This window comes from Schistocerca cancellata, chromosome 9, assembly GCF_023864275.1.
Source record: "Schistocerca cancellata isolate TAMUIC-IGC-003103 chromosome 9, iqSchCanc2.1, whole genome shotgun sequence".
Taxonomy (NCBI): domain Eukaryota; kingdom Metazoa; phylum Arthropoda; class Insecta; order Orthoptera; family Acrididae; genus Schistocerca; species Schistocerca cancellata.
Window position 1 is genome coordinate 314,198,119 of NC_064634.1, and position 18,240 is coordinate 314,216,358.

General features: G+C 41.0%; 1 protein-coding gene across 3 annotated transcripts in view; it reads left to right on the plus strand.

The window, feature by feature from the left end:
* Positions 1-2,257: 2,257 nt before the first annotated feature.
* The window catches only part of LOC126100800 (probable ATP-dependent RNA helicase DDX52), a 97,870-nt gene continuing 81,887 nt past the window's right edge, over positions 2,258-18,240 (plus strand). Inside the window, exons 1-2 of one of the 3 annotated variants that reach the window (XM_049911426.1) lie at positions 2,258-2,407; positions 5,409-5,630. In XM_049911426.1, the coding sequence (XP_049767383.1) occupies positions 2,321-2,407; positions 5,409-5,630 (309 nt within the window). In that variant the 5' untranslated portion in view covers positions 2,258-2,320. The remainder of the gene's footprint in view (positions 2,408-5,408; positions 5,631-18,240) is intronic. The other 2 variants (XM_049911428.1, XM_049911429.1) reach the window with 2 other exon arrangements.

Sequence of the window (18,240 nt, forward strand, 5' to 3'; positions counted from 1 at the left end):
CACTGCCTCACACTGAACCCAGGGTTATTGTGCAGTTCAGCCCACAGTGGACCCCGGGAACGTCTCATACTAGATGAGTGCAGCCCCATATGTTTGCAGGTAGAGTAATTATGGTGTACACATATGTGGAGACTGTTTGCACAGCAATCGCTGACATAGTGTAACTGAGGAGGAATAAGAGGAACCAGCCCACATTCTCGAAGGCAGATGGAAAACCGTAGTAAAAAAACATCCACAGGCTCGCTAGCACATCAGATCTTGACACTAACCCACCTGACAGATTCGTGCCAGGAACCAGCACACCTTCCCGCTCAGGGAGCAGCGCAATAGACCTCGCAGCTAGACAGGTAGGCCGGGTGACATTTAGTTGATAAGGTTGAAATTCCTCCAAAAAATTTTTGGAACCACTTTACACCAAAAAAGTTCATTTTTGTGCCTGTTTCAAGTATCATCATGATAGGGTGTCACTTGAAACAGAAAGTATTTTGCTAACAAATGTCATGTTAAAAGTATTCTGGGATACATACAACACAAGGCTTGTTTTTAAAATGTCAGTGAAATATTATTGTAGGTTTTGCTATCACGTAATACTAAAATAATGATAAACAGTATGTAGCGGAAATATTTTATGTGAATTAAAATGAAATCACATTGAGTGCTTATACAATAAGTTTATTTCAAATGACAAAATAATAATACGTGTGATGTACCTCTAAAAGAATTAACAAACTAAAGTATGTCCATTACATAAAATGTTAAAATTAACTGAGACGACAGAGATAAATGAAAATTGATGGTGCAGCGAAATGAAATCATATTTTTCAGTACATAGGTATTGTCATCTTGAAAACTAAATTTAATTACATTAAGAAGATCACTTTTTCCTAAAAGTTCACTGCGTTTCAACTGGGAAGCAGTGTCGTCCCCTTCTTACAAACAATATCGTCAACATTCGCACACTTATATAATATTCAGATCGAAATAAATGTATGTTAGACGCCTTTCTAGACTTCCTCATAAATTTAAGTGTTATGCATTCCCATGAATGTTTAAAACTTATGCAATGAAGTTTTTAATTCCTTGTTTCTTTGCTCCTTCACCATTTTTCAAATTGCCCCACATTGGACATGTTCTTAAAAATATATTGTATAAAATGAAGATGCATTGATAATAAAATATTGTTGGAATTATCTATTCCACCATGAATGGAAGCGTATTTTACCTTTGTTTCACTGACTTGTATATCAAACTGTAGCCATATGAATTAGCCCTTTGAAAGAAGTTCCCACAGCATTATTTTTCATAGATGCACATTCATTGTACTTCATAATTTTTTAAACCAACTTACCTATGACAAATTAACGATCTACCACGCACAATCTCCATATAAAGAAAATACCAGTCTTGCTGATCTCGATAAAACTAAAATCCTGACCAATCGTTTCAACTTCCCCTACTATTTTGAATTACCCCATTTTGCAGCATATTTTAACTGCTTGTTACTGTAAATATTGTTGAATAACATCTGATTATCCTTTTACTATGACCATTTCGACGTATTTATTGTATCTGTTTTGTTTTAGTTTCATGTTTTTACTTTCTCTGCAATTGTTTTTTTTATGAATTAGCTGTACCATCTCTGACAGTCCTTGTTACGAGTATGCAGTGCATATTTATGTATTTTTTGATTCACTCTGTATCCTAACGTCTCATACGCATGTAATTATTAATGGAATATGACTATAAAAGAAAATGTAAACGTAACCATTCGATGGTGACGGCGCCTTCAGGCCCCATTGATAGCATCTGTGAATCGTCAATCGATGCTTTTCATTAGCCCATATATGACATCTAGGAGTAGCTCATTTTTGCATTCACCCTTTGGGGGCATCTGATTTCTCATCGTTACCATTTCAGTATGCTCGTAAGCTAAAATCTGCACCATTACAGTAACGCCCTCACCATTTACATTAGCTGGTACCTTTAAAAGTATGCGAGTAAAAATTCCGATGACGAGTGTGAATACACTATCTAGCCGTAATGCGATAATGAATATGCAGGTTTTCAATGCCTGTGAAACTTCTACTTTAATCATTAACATGTTTGTTTTGTGTAATGTCTGCTGTGGTTGTTTGCAATCTAAAGACTCGGTAGTTGAAGTTTTGTGGACATCGAATGTGATACAATCGCAAGACTAAATAATCGATATTTCTCGATTCGTCGAGTCAACATGTTTACTTGTTTAGTGTTTGTTGCTGTCCTCACGTGTGGTGGATGGTGTGTTCACTGTTTACACTTCGGTGTAGGTTAGCCGAGTGTTATGGATGTGGAGGACTTGTTCCGTAAACTTTCAAATGGAGCGAAGTTTGATCTAAAGAAATTTCAATACGATGCACAGAAACTTCAGGTGAGGAACTACCCAGTTGTCAAATTTGTAAAATAAATAATGCCACTGATTTTTAATTTAGTTGTATTTTTCCAAAGACTGGTTTTTGGAATAGTCCCATTGTATCTATGATGTGGTCTAAATCCAAAGTAGTGATAAAATTTTTCGTTTTAATGTTCGTCTAGTAATGCATTTCCATTGGTAAGATGCATAGGGGAAATTATGGTTGTATATATTACGTTTTTCGAAATAATTATTCAACTTCCAACAGTCAAAATCACATTAGTAAAAAAAAAAAATCATTACACTATGAACAAAATACCAACCTGATTGTAGTCGACATTAAAAATCATTACACGAACCCACCTGTGGAAACAACCTTCGGTATGTTATTTAGTTCTAATATTAACAGTAGTCGACAACAGAATTTCTTTCCGTATTTTTCGCAAACGAACCTGCACTGATCAAATAGTGTCGCCCTGTTTAACATACCATCATTCTAAAAAAAAAAAAAAAAAAAAAAAAAAGGCCTTTTTTTTCATTCTACCATCTACGGATATGTACTCCTTTACTTGATGAAAATCTCTACTCTGAGATTAATTGTATTAAAAATGTCGGCCATTAATAGGTACAAACCAACGATTTTCGAAAGTAGAACCAATAATAGACTCGTCACTCTTGGCTCTTCTAGTAGTAAGGAACGTAAGAAGGGAAAAACAAAACATATACCATTTTAGGGCCTCTATCTTGGAGGTCTTCTCCGGAAGAAGTACGATTGCAAAGTACATATTCTACTAATAACAAGTTGGAAAAATAATCTTATTTGTAATTTGAGACCAGTACATTCACTCTTAAAAAACTCAATGTCTATAAAATCAGCTGTGACGCATTTCCAGCCTGTTACATAGCATATACAGGACACATGCAGTATTGTTACATTTGAAGAACATCTTGTAGCAAAAGAAGGTAAAAATATATATAACTCGTTCTTTGCTGACAACTTATTAATTACAGTTCATAAGCCTAAAGAAGTTCCCAATATCCTCCACACACACACACACACACACACACACACACACACACACACACACACACACAAAGGCAGGCTTCAGACTGGATGCCCTTGAAGAATTAGAAATTTTCAAACACCTTTCCCTTAATGATGGTGTCATTCTGAATGAAGAGTTGCAGCAATGTAATAAAAAATTCTTTAATAGCATAAAGCCTTTACTTATAAGTGTGTATATCTGACTCCTCATCTTCTTCAGAGTACATCCTAAACTAACATCTTCCTCTCTCCTTGTCTGTTATTACACTGAGATACGACATTCGCTATTGCATTGTCTTGTACTTTTTATTTTGCGTAATACTGGCTGTTGATTTTCGAGATGATCGCTTATATGCTACTGAAGTTATTTTTGTCAATGTAAGCAGCTGATTTCTTAGATTGTTAGTAGATAGAATGACTTGTTTCATGTCCATGTTGAGGTAACTTTGGCTTGTGAGCAGCACAGTCTGATGGCACCTCCAGTGACTCTTTGGTCTTACAGCCCCTAGCGGCATACAGTGTGCCACATTATGTAGCTATAATTTTTGCTGATAAGTATTGTTCTTACATCAATTCCAATACCTTTAATTTTTGTATGGTTTTAAATATGAGTTTAAGAATTATTTTATATGGCAGGAGCTTTTTGCTCAGAAATCGTTTTTCTGCTTTGCCTACATGTGAATACAGTCACCTCATAAATATGTTCAATATAATAACAATATATTCTTGGTTTTCCCTCTATATTAACGGGTTTGTAATCTTTTATAGGCATTTTTTTTCTTCCCCCCTGATGAAGTCACCCACAGTTGGTGTCAAAACTCGTAAAATCAAATCTTCTGGGACTAGTCGGCTGTATTACATAAATCACGGCTATAAACAGTAAACTAATTTGAGGATAACAAAAGAAAATGTTGTGGGTAGTCCTTGCAACAATCAGCTGATATGTTCCAGTTAATGTCATTGATTTACATTAATTAATTTGAATGTTTATGTTGACATATGACAGGAAAGTAATGTCTGATATTTGTGCCTTGTGCAGTGCGAAGTCTGACACTAATTTTTGCACTTGACATTCTCATATTGTTGAACCCTTTTATTTTCAAGTGTTACCGGTAGCTGTTTGTATTGCTTGTTCTAACTATGCCACATCATATTGCTCATGTGGTTATTGGAACCATCAAAATCTATTGATATTGGTTATGAAGTGATTGAACTTTTCATTAGAGCTGCTTTGTGTAGTGTTATAAAAGAGCAAAAACAAAAAAAAAAAGAATTTGATTGAGCAAGCAATATGGGGAAATTGTTACAAAGAATGGGTGTTACAAGATGTTAGAAAGTCAAACTGTTCAGCCCAAAATGGAAAAACCTACATTTAAGCCAACACAGAAGATAAGCAAGACTAAGACAAAAGTTCCAAGAGATGCAGGCATGATAAGGGCTCTTCAGTGATAAATATTATAGTGTTAAAATAAATGCAGGTTCGAATCCTGTTTTGGGCATGGATGTATGTGATGTCCTTAGGTTAGTTAGGTTTAAGTAGTTCTAAGTTCTAGGGGACTGATGACCACAGAAGTAAAGTCCCATAATGCTCAGAGCCATTTGAATATATGTGCATTATGCATTAAAGGAATAAAATTGACAGCATATGGTGGTTAAAATGGTCCCATCACTTAGATGTTACATTGAGGCCTTGGACACGTACATGAAGAAAAAATTTCTTTTTAACTGTTAGTGGTTTGCTTATCAGATATGGTAAGAACATTACTGAATTGGAACAGCTTAAGTATTAACAATATGTTTTATTGAAATGTTTAGGTTGCTTTGTTTATAAGTTTTACAATAATCCAAAATATGTTACATTTCTGTTCTAATTATTGTGGTTTTCCCACAGGTTAAACTTGTGAGCTACTTACTGAAACAGTGACTAACCAATGTTTCACTATATATGACGGATTACTTACATTGACTTTTCAGGTTATAAAACCGAAGCATGTTGTTGGCCCCTTCCCTATACAGATTAACTCACAAAATGACGTTCAGCACAAGAAACTAGACTATGAAGAGCTCACGCAACCACAAGAAAGTTTATCAACTGAGCTGAAATTGATTGGTTCTATAACAACTGATGGCAACAAGAAAAAGCATCTGAGTAATAAGGACATAAGAAATAAAGAAGCTGCTCTTAATCAGGAGAAGGTATGTATGGTTTTCATTATTAAATTAAAAAAAAAAAGTAAGCTTTTAGAATAAGCAGTGAATAGACAGAGCACTAAGGTCTTTTTGTAGAGATAATCTAAGGCATCCTAAATCTAGGTGCTGCGAAGTTACTGTAAGATTTTCATCTTTGTTTGTTGTCCAAATGGCTATTTGTTTAACAGTGTACTTGTTACACATAGAACAAATGTAAATAATCATTAACTAAACAACAAATAAATCAACACACACTAAAATCATACTGCAACAAACCACTCTTAAGTCAAACATTAAAATACTACATTCGCCTCAAATGTAGATTGGGGCTAGCTGCAGTCACAGCAGTCTTCTCTAATATTCATAGGTTGCCACCACATCAGTTTCATGTAGCCAGTTGGATGACACTTTGACGTAAACAGTGAGAGACAAGAAAAGAATCTTACGTATTTCTTTTGCCATAATCGAAACCATTCTCTTCTTTGCCGTTTTTTGCTGTTTATTTGTGTTTTTGATCATGTGTTTTTTCTGATTATGGCTAAAAATTTTATGAAATGGTGACACGTTGCAGTGCTGTACCTTTGTGATGAGAAACTGTTGTGCTGGAAATTATTAAAGAGAATATTTTACCAGGCACAACAATGATATCAGATTGTTTTCGTATATAGAAGTGTCTGAGTGACAAGGGCTTTAGCCATCTCACTGTAGGCCACAAATTAAGAAAATGTACTAGTGATGTCAGATTGCTTTTTAGCTTAGCATGATGTCTAGGTTAGGTTCATATGTGACAGTTTGACATACAGTAAATTCATCATATTCATTCTCACGGATATTTTGTTTGCTATTTTCTGAAATATATTATGAATTGTGAGTTTGTGGTGACATTGGGACCTAGTAACACAGCTTACATTGCTGCAAGAAAAATGAGCAGCAGATACATTAATAATATTTGTAGCCACAAATACACTACTGGCCATTAAAATTGCTACACCACGAAAATGACGTGCTACAGACATGAAATTTAACCGACAAGAAGATGCTGTCATATGCAAATGATTAGCTTTTCAGAGCATTCCCACAAGGTTGGCGCCGGTGGCGACACCTGCAATTTGCTGACATGAGGAAAGTTTCCAACTGATTTCGCATACACAAACAGCAGTTCACTGGCGTTGCCTGGTGAAACATTGTTGTGATCCCTCGTGTAAGGAGGAGAAATGCGTACCATCACGTTTCCGACTTCGATAAAGGTCGAATTGTAGCCTATCGTGATTGTGGTTTATCGTATCGCGACATTGCTGCTCGTGTTGGTCGAGATCCAATGACTGTTTGCAGAATATGGAATCGGTGGGTTCAGGAGGGTAATATGGAACGCCATGCTGGATCCCAATGGCCTTGTATCACTAACAGTCAAGATGACTAACATCTTATCCGCATGGCTGTAACGGATCGTGTAGCCACATCTCCCTGATCCCTGAGTCAGCAGATGGGGACGTTTGCAAGACAACAACCATCTGCACGAACAATTCGACGATGTTTGCAGCAGGATGGACTATCAGCTCGGAGACCATGGCTGCGGCTACCCTTGAAGCTGCATCAGAGACAGGAGCGCCTGCGATGGTGTACTCAGTGACAAACCTGGGTGCACGAATGGCAAAACGACATTTTTTTTGGGTGAATCCAGGTTCTGTTTACAGCATCATGATGGTCGCATCCGTGTTTGGCGACCTCGTGGTGAACGCACATTGGAAGCGTGTATTCGTCATCGCCATACTGGCGTATCACCTGGAATGATGGTATGGGGTGCCATTGGTTACATGACTCTGTCACCTCTTGTTTGCATTGATGGCACTTTGAACAGTGGGCGTTACATTTCAGATGTGTTATGACCCGTGGCTCTATCCTTCTTTCGATCCCTGCGAAACCCTACATTTCAGAAGGATAATGCACGACCACATGTTGCAAGTCCTGTTCGACTGCTGCCCTGGCCAGCACATTCTCCAGATCTCTCACCAATTGAAAACGCCTGGTCAATGGTGGCCAAGCAACTGGCTTGTCACAATATGCCAGTCACTACTCTTGATGAACTATGGTATCGTGTTGAAGTTGCATGGGCAGCTGTACCTGTACACGCCATCCAAGCACTGTTTGACTCAACGCCCAGGCGTATCAAGGCTGGTATTACGGCCAGAGGTGGTTGTTCACCCAAATTGCGTGAAAATGTAATCACATGTCAGTTCTAGTGTAATATATTTGTCCAATGAATACCCGTTTATCATCTGCATTTCTTCTTGGTGTAGCAATTTTAATTGCCAGTAGTGTATTTCACAGTTTTTTTCCCCCTAAATATGTCATGAATTACAAGGTTGTCATTAGCTTGGGAACTTATAGGCAAGTGCAACGAGCAACAATTAAATTTATAAATTTGGTTAACATGAACGTATTTGATTCTTTCTACCAAATGTAATATGATTTCCAAGGTTGTGGTATTTTTGCATAAAAATACGATATTTGTTCGTCTCTTGCTTCCAAACGTGTCATCTGTCTGCTGCTTCCTCATTAGCTGTGTAAAACGAGTGACTGACACACCCGTTTTCCCCCCCAGGGGGTCCACAACTCTTTTGTGGATACGTGCATAGCGAGCACGGGACCCCGAGCTAATGTGGCCTTCCTTCCTATCCGGGCTGCATACCTTCCCCTTCCGCATCCTTCCCCATCCCCCATCTTCGCCCCTCCTCCCCTCACCTCTGGCTCTTTCCTTCCCTTTCTCCCCATCTGGGAGTATGGTTTGTGCCTACGTCCGGAGACGGACGCTTGAAAATGTAACGCATTCTTCGCCTTCTTTTCTTGTATGTCTTCTTCCTTCCTTTGTCCTTCTCTTTTCCTTACCTCTTCTCTTTACCCTTTTCTCCGCTGCGGCGTTTGAGACCTCTCTTCTTTCCTTTCCTTTCTCTTTCTTCCTCCCTGTGCGTGTCTGAAGGCCGACCCACGCATTTTTGTGCGTAGCCGGTGACGGGGTAACGCGTCATTCCCCGCCCCGGGTAGACAGGTAGGACACGTACGTACCCCCTGGTAACGGCCAGGCCCAGGGAGGGGTGATTACCCGAGCTGATACCTTCCGAAAGTGCCGATTGGTCCCTCTGTCCGTTTGTCGGGAGGTGTGAACAATCACCTAAGGCGAGAGTGCCCTCAGAGAGGGCCCCCACAAGGGAGGAGCGCGTCATCGGAGACGCCGGTAATCATGGGGGATTCTTCCGCAATGGTTTCCTCACCTTCCACTATGTCTGCTCACAAACGTAAGTTCACTGAGTCTCAGCCACAGACGGTTCTTCCATCGTTGCCACAGTTCCTTGTTGTTTCTCGGTCTGACGAAGGTCACGACTTCTCCACAGTCAACCCTTTCATTATTCAGAAAGGTGTCGATGCAATTGCAGGTCCTGTAAAGTCTTGTTCCAGATTACGGAATGGCACCTTGTTGTTAGAAACAGTCAGTGCCCTCCAGGCACAAAAATTGCTGCGTACTTCACTGTTCCACACCTTCCCTGTCCTGGTTGAAGCGCACCGTACTTTAAATTCCTCGCGTGGAGTCGTTTATACACGCTCCCTCGATGAAGAAATTCAGCACTACCTGTCTGACCAGGGCGTAACGGCTGTTCATAGAGTTATGAAAAGGGTTGACACAAACATCATTCCAACCCGCACTGTCTTCTTGACATTTCACAAAGTTCAACTTCCATCGAAAATCAAAGCAGGCTATGAGATAATTTCCGTTCGCCCTTACGTCCCAAACCCTACGCGGTGCTATCGGTGTCAGCGGTTCAATCACACCAGCCAGTCCTGTTCCAATCCGGCCAAATGTGTTACGTGTGGCAAGGATGCCCATGAGGATGCTTGTCCACCTCCATCCCCTCGCTGCATCAACTGTATGGGTGACCATGCTGCTTCCTCTCGAGATTGCCCCGTTTTTAAGGACGAAAAGCTCATCCAGGAAATAAGAGTGAAGGAAAAGGTGTCGACCTTTGCTGCTCGAAAATTATTCGCCAGTCGACAGCCCACTGTGCCTCCGACAGGAAAATACAGCACTGCCCTTGCTTCTCCTCGGCCAACAAAGGAGGCGGCCACGCAGACTTGCGACTTCACCTTTAGTGCCACGGTCGTCAGATCGGCCAGCGCAAAGATCGCCCGTTCAACCTCACCACTTTCGCCTGCCCACTCTATGGCTCACCCTTCGTCGGGTTCTGCTAAATCTCGAGCCCAAAAGTCAGACACCAGGACTTCGACAAAAGAGCATACTCGTGAAGATTTTTTACGTACCTAAACTTCACAACCATCGGTTCCTCCTTCATCTAAACATCATAATTCCAAGAAGGCTACAAAGAAACCCAGTTCATCTCCTTCTCCGCCAAGGCGTGTCCCATCTACAGCACCACCTAGCGGAAATCGCCCTCGGCCGTCTTCTGTGTCGCCGAGGCGCACTGCTGGCGACCGATCAACCGGCCGATCGCTGGTGGCAGGAGCTGCTCCTGAACTACCTATGGATCAGGATCTTCTGCCTTCGGCCGAATGCCATTCCATGCTGTCGGTCGCAAGCTCTGAGCAGTCGTTGAGTTGACAGCAACCTTGGTCACATTCCTCCATTTTCTGTTCACCCTATGTCCATTATCCACTGGAATATCCGCAGCATTCGAGCCAATCGGGATGAATTGTCGATCCTCTTACGATCCTACTCGCCGGTCATCTTCTGTCTTCAGGAAACAAAGCTGCGTCCCAATGACCGCTTTGTTCTCCCTCATTTTCAGTCCGTCCGATATGATCTCCCCTCTGTTGAAGTCACTCCAGCCCATGGAGGATTCATGATTCTTCTCCATGATACTCTCCATTATCACCCAATCCATTTAAACACTTCCTTCCAAGCTGTCGCCATCCGTCTTTCCCTTTCTGGATACACGTTCTCTCTTTGTACTGTATACATTCCATCGTCCACACCAGTAGCACGAGCTGATCTCCTTCATCTTCTTGGTCAGCTTCCACCCCCCTATTTGCTGGTTGGGGACTTCAATGCCCACCACCCGCTTTGGGGATCTCCACATCCTTGTCCACGTGACTCACTATTGCTAGACGTCTTCCACCAAGTGGATCTAGTTTGCCTCAACACTGGGGTCCCTACATTTTTGTCTGCCTCCACGACAAATTTATCTCATTTGGACCTTGCGGTCGGTACTGTTCCGCTAGCTCGGCGCTTCGAGTGGTGCGCCCTTGATGATACCCACTCGAGTGACCACTTTCCATGTGTCCTTAGACTGCAGCCTCAACTGCCATATATGCGCCCGAGACACTGGAAGTTTGCCCAGGCCAACTGGACACTTTTTTCGCCTCTAGAGACATTCGAAGACCGTCACTTTCCCAGCGTTGACGATGAGGTCACACACATTACCGACGTTATTCTTACAGCTGCTGAACGTTAAATACCACGCACCTCCGAATTGCCCCGGCGCCCCCCAATTCGTTGGTGGAACGAGGCATGCCGTGACGCAATACGTGAGCGGTGACGTGCTCTCCGCATTTTCCACCACCATCCTACTTTGGCCAACTGTATCCGCTATAAGCAGTTCCGAGCGCGATGCCGTCGTGTCATTCGCGATAGCAAGAAGGCAAGCTGGAAATTCTTTATTAGCTCATTTAACACCTTCACTCCCTCCTCGGAAGTTTGGAGTCGGCTTCGACGGTTCTCCGGCGCGCCTAGTTTCTCCCCAGTCTCTGGGCTCACTGTCGCGCATGATACATTAGTGGACCCCGTCGCAATTTCTAACTCATTGAGTCAGCACTTTGCTGAGATTTCGAGCTCTTCAAAATACCCGCCAGCGTTTCTCCCGAAGAAACGTGCAGCGGAAGTGCGACCTCTTGCTTCCTCCTCTCAAAATCACGAGAGCTACAATACTGTTTTCTCCATGCGGGAACTCCAACATGCACTCTCTTCTTCTCCCTCCTCCGCCTCAGGACCAGATGGTATCCACGTCCAAACGTTGCTGCAATTATCAACCCATAGTCTGCGTTACCTCCTTCGCCTTTATAATCGAATTTGGACCGACAGTACTTTTCCCAGACGATGGCAGGAAGCTATCGTCGTTCCTGCTCCGAAACCTGGAAAGGACAAACATCTCCCCTCTAGCTTTCATCAGAAAACACAGCAGAGAGACTTTCTGACCTAGCAGTTATATCTTCCTTTACCCACATGTAAGTGACTCCTTTTGTAATTTTCTTTTTCACTTGACTGACACTTGCACTAGAAGGATTCACTGAGGCAGGTCCTTGCACTTGTTCAGCTTCTGAGATTTCACTTCCTGAATCAGAATCAGTTTCTGGTATAACTAGGTAATGGAACTGAGATTGATGCTCTGGAATATAGTCTGAAATATAGTCTGGATCATCACTACAGTCTGCCAAAACTTCGAGTTCAGAGTCTTCAGATTCGCTTAGATCAGACAAAGCCGGGTTTTGTAGTAGAACTACTATTCCTCTCGCTTTTTTAATTCCATAAAATATTCTGGAATCCATAGATAAAAAGCCCCTGAAAATAAAAATGTCTACTCTGTTACACCGTAAGAATATGTAATATACTAATGGCACATGTCCCAACTATGGGCAATGTTTCTAACAGGCAACATAAAAGTTTTATCACAGTCTAACATAACAGTCGCGACACTCACTGCTGCAAAAGTTGTTACCGTTTGACAGATGGAACGACAGTAGCGCTCCAAGCAACGAGTAAGGTGAACGTCAGACGCGTCGTAAGCGTAATCTTTGTTTTGAATCCAATTCTTACATAATTTACGAAATATTTGAGTTATTTACTTGCCTCCAAGGGTTTGTGTAGTATCAGAAGGCATATATGTTTCTAAAAATGATTCTAAAATAAGCGCAGTATATACAGAAACCATGAATCGAGTGGCAAGCTACAACACATTCGTGAAGAAACACTAGTGGCATTGGATAGAATTGCAGCTTACCACGTTGACATCAAAAGAATATAAACACACCGATTCACACGTAAGAAGAACAGACATGTACCTCTACATGCAAAAGCGATCGGCAGCTCATTTATCGTTCTGTAGGGCTACTGTGTTTGTCATTGTCGCCTGTTGCCACAAGTACGACCTTCATCTTTATATTATTCTAAATAGTGGGAGAAATATGTTGAAAACATTATAATGAGTTGATTACATTGCATTTCACACAAAACCAAATATTTGAATGATTTTTCAAACAATGTCAGTGAATAAGGTGCTAACAAAATAATGTCATCACACGAAGGAAGCGACAAAAATTAAGTGACTAACAGCCGAAGTGAATGAAATACATACCAAACATTACGCTTTTGTAAGACACGAATAACTGCACTTAATCTAACCACTTCATCGTCAAAGCAGGTCTGTGTTGACGATTCACACGAATCTGGCACTGATACGTGGAGAGTTGAACTGGCTGCTTCTGTGTCATATGACTGTTTTACAGCTTTAGATGGATTGTCGAATCTTTGTGGTAGTTTCCTCTTCATTGTCAGTTGAGGCGGCTTATTTGGGATGTCAAACAGTGTGAGTACTGCATTCCACAAGAGTTTATTATTGTCTGCATTCATGAACTGGTTTTGTTCGAAATGTAGCGAACAAAACCTTATATTATTATACAGGTAAACTGGGTCTTTTTTCATAAGGTCTTCTCGTCCGCTATTAACTAGCCATTTTCTGCTCCCAAAACAAAACATTAATCATTAATACACACCTAGTTTGCAAGTGAATCCTGATGATACAGTTTACTAACATGATGTTATATAACTATCAGGATCCTTAGGAAACCTAAAAAAAGACAGCTGCGATGTCTTCTTCCTGTTGTTGCTGCAATTTATTGCGCTACAAATGCTCCCACTTGTAAAAACCATTGTAGAAATCAAAATAAACAACCACTATTCGCTTTCACGATCACGCCGAACTCAAAGTTTAACTTCCTGGCCGCATGGGGCGCTGCTGCCATGGTAGGCAACAAAATCCAGGCGAAGTGTCGCGACTGTTATGTTAGACTGTGGTTTTATACTATTTACGAAATTCAAAACAATATTAGATTGACATATTTCTGCTGTAAACTCACCTCTGGGTATTTCTTCAAGAAAATCTGCTAAGATTACTGCCAATTTATTGAAATCCACTCTTTCAGAACCAACATAAGACACCCCTGTTGCTCACACGAGGAGATCTCTGTAACACCACTGCACAAACTGCCATCTCGTGTGGAAAACGTTGAACTCTTACAACAAATGGCATTCGCAATGTGTAAAGGAACGTTGCCTGGAGGCAAGAATGCCAGTAAAAGGCACTGGGAAGTGTTTGTTGTCCCATGAGGCCAACGTAAATTTGATGTTGCTTGAGAGCAACACTGCCTAATAAAGGGTTAAAATGAATATCACAGGACCATTTACCATTAATATGCGATTTTCTTTCTTGAATAAACATTATTCGTCAAAATTCTCTGTCGACAAAATCGATTATAGACATTAGAACAGAACCCTTTTTATTAAATTAATAATTTATCTCTCATTTTACATTTCTGTGTAAGTTTTTAATTTGTAATTGGAGCCTGTGCATAGATTATTTGACTGCAGGATCACAGTTACAGGTTATTATTTGCAGTAAACCAGTTGCAGGGCATGAAAGCAGATGTGCATGTCTCGACCTTGTGACTATATTGAAGCATTCTTTTTAAACAGAGCCGTGCATAGCCCAAGTGCCTACAGTATGAGCAATATCAGACATGGTCACAACTGTTTTGCTGATATGAACTGCTGTTTAGAAGAGCAACTACTTAGCACTAACCAGTAGGTACTGTCGCATATCAGATCAAGTTTCACACTAACAGTGGGAACTGCTCTGCTTGGAATGTTCCTCCCTGTTTCTAGATGGTTTAAGGCGTGCTACTGACTTCAAGGCTGACATCAAAATAAAACCCCATTTTTTTCGTACAGGTCCATTCTGAGTAGGTTTACAGTAATGCTGAATACCCTATTGTGTATGCTTCCCAAACACTGAGTCACGTGCAATAGTACTACTTGGAGATAGAAAAAGAAGTCCTTACTATTCTGTATGTGTTCCAGCAATTTCATGTTTTCCTATATGGTTCCAAGTTTCATCTGATTCTTAATTATACATCTCTGGTTTCTCTTTTCAGCCCTTCAGCATCTTTGCTAGACAAAGCGGCCAGTCGCTTGCAATACTGGGCTCTGTCTTTGTCACACTACATTTATGAGATTTATTTCCGATACACAATCCAGAAAAGTAATATAGATGCTCTTTCTCGATTTCCTATTGGCCCCAATTCAGCCAAGATGATCAGAACGAACTGTTGTGTTTCCATTTGCATGTTGAAGCCCAAAACACCATGAATGGTTTTACCAACACCAGTTTCAGAGTCTGGTGGCTGTCACGACCGTCCTATCGTATGTCAAGTTGTTCAGTTTGTCCCCTACAGCTGGTCAGATAAACCAGCAGGTGGAGCACCGGATGCTTTATATGATTGTAATGCTCTTGTCCACTGCCTCTCAGCTCTTGATTGTGTGTCACTGTTGGCTACTGAAGAGTCGGTGCCCAGGCTTGTGATCCCATCTGCACTGCAGCAAAATATCATGCTCCTTTCCACCTGGCCTACTGGGATGTTTCTAGTACAAAATTTCTGGCTCACTGCCACATATTTTGGCTGGGTATTGACAATGAGATCACATGCGCTGTAACAGCCTGCCCACAGTGCACCTCCTATCAAGTGACAGCCCAGACTTCTCTTTCCCCATATGTTCTGCTGCCTGCATCGCCAGTGCCTGCCCCGATGTGGACATGGATACAGCACCATCATTGCTAGTGCTCCCTTATGCTCTCGTGGGAGAGTGGGCACAGTGCTTGTCTGCGCTTGTGCCATTTCACACCATATTTTCCTGTGACAGAACGACACCTACTCCAGCAGTCGTTCCTACCAACAGAGACATGGATATCTCCACAGGAACACTTTTCCCCAAGGGGAAGTGTGTCATCAAACAGCACATGATGCAAATGCCTTCACACCTGGCCTACAGAGGTTGCCTCATAATATGAACAGACATTGCAGCAAGTGCTGTGTCATGCGCACAGGAGCCCAACATAAACCCAGTGCACAGGGTCTTCAGCATCACTTATGTTTACTTGCTTATCGTGTGCTCACCTGCATGACTGTATATACATGTGCTCTACATGTAGTTATGAAACTTTTTACTGTTCTATATTTCAATCAGTGTTTTTGTGAATCTCTTCATGTGGAAGCAGCATAAAACTTGGTTGGTTTTACTTCTAATATTGTGTCTGTACATTACAACTGGGAGTGCTACAATTCTCTACCCAATAACGCAGGTTCAGAAATCTGCAGTCTAAGCCATCACAGTATCAATGGATCATTTGGTTTAGATTCTAAACTTGGTTCCAAACCCGTCAATTCTGGAAACTATGCTGCAAATTGTGAAGTCTGCTGGCATCCCCATGTGAGGCCAGCAGTTTGCACCACTTCTGCCAGCTGCCCGTATGAACTAAGCATGGCATCAGAACCCAAGTGACAGACTTAATTGATGCCAATGTGATCTACAATTTATAGATGACTGCACCCTGTACTCACGATAGCCACAGGCAGCACCTCCTCCACATCTCAGGGTGAGGCCCCATGGTAGACACACTTACTACATATCGGATTTTTCCTGACCGTGGATGCTATTTTCTTAAAGGACTCCATAATGAGCCTAATATTAAAGCTCCAGTGATAACTAACAAACACCTCCTCCTGTGTGCTGGTTCAGACCCTGCTGAAGAACATGCCACCAGCCCACTTATAGGGTTAATGGGCGAGGCCAGCCATTCAACATCTGCATTGACTCTCTGCCTCAAGTGATACAATGTTTTACCAGCCACCATGCAGTCTGCTGTGGGAACAGGTACTTCCATCGAGTACTCTGAAAATTACATCAGCAGTGGAGCCTATGGGCAAAACAAGCGACACCCGAGGTGTTCCATGGGATGCACAAGATTTTCTCCCCACTAGTACAGCCCAAGACACCTGACTGAAAATGGCTGACAATGACCAAAAGCTAATTCAGTTGTTTGCATGCACACATCCTATCCACTCTAGTATAACCAACTTAAGAATTAACTATAAAAGCACAGAGAGAAGACTAAATATCTAATTGCTATTCTAGTTAAGTGTTATGAATGGGAGGCTGATGCCTTACTGAGCTGTGTAGATGACCATTGAAAAGATATGACAGTTGCCCTGTAATCTGCACTAATCTCCTTTTACAGTTATAAATACATGAAGTTACACTCCTTAAATGCAAAAACACCCAAGGTATTCCTTCCTTGTTCTGACTCTGTCTTGCAATAGTCATTTCATTGTGTACTTTTATTTGTGCCACTATTTTTCTGTGCCCTCTTTTTCTTTTGCTTATGATATACTGAAGTTTCTTCAGCTCTTGTTCTGTAGAGTTTAGTGCTAACCTTATTTCATGGGCATCTATTTGTTTCCTTTTCAGGGCTGAACTCTTGACTTTTATTTTTTTCATAGCCTTGTATTACAGTGGTGTCTTAGGTTGTGTAACTCTCATAACAATGGAAACAAAAATCACATTTCCCTGATAGCAAATACTTTTGTCTCTTGAGTAGTTGTCAACATTTTCCATATCTTTGCATGGTGCATTGTAACCACCACATTATCAAATTCTTGTACCACAGAGGTTTTGCATTCTTAAACATTTCGCAATATTCTTCATTATTGAAAAGTATGACTTTGAGTTTCCATATGCCTCTTGCATGCTAAATTTGTTATTTAATCCCATTAATCGCGCATATCTAAGTGTCTGATGTGAAACGCCAGTCGATTAAACTTCGGATGGTAGTAACTGTGTCTTAAGTTGGAGTGATACATAAACCCCATCCAGGCATCTCGCCAAGTGATTTGTCATGGGTGTGCATGCCATGCTTGGGCTTTCATGTAGGTATCTATCAAGCTCAACGATTCGATGATATGTCACAGTTTCACTGATTTATTGAAATTTAGTGTTTAGTCTTTTGGATTACGTATGCAGTTGAAGTCTGTTGCTAGGCTCTTTTGTGCTCTTGACTGATCCTTGATTGTGTGTCGTCACTGATCATTCTGCTGTTGTGAACTACTTCCAGTCTGTTGCGTGCTTTGAAATTATCTTATGGAACAATTCACCCTCATGAAAGAAAATTTGTTTCTGCAGAAAACTGAAGTATATGTAGAGATGCTCCTGCCACAATCTCTCCACTTATCACCAATTCCCTATATGTTTATCCGAAAATGAATTTTATGATTCACAGTCTTGTGTATTATAAAACCAATGAAATGTGCCATGGGTACAATACAAGAGGGAACGCCAACCTACCTTGTGACATCAGAAAAAGTGTAAAGTATTTTAGTGTTAATGTACTTAATGCACTGTCAAATAAGATGAAAGATCTGTGCAGTAACGGTACATCATTTGAACATGAAATAAGGATGTACTCACTTGACACAACATTTTGTTCATTAGATGAATTATTTA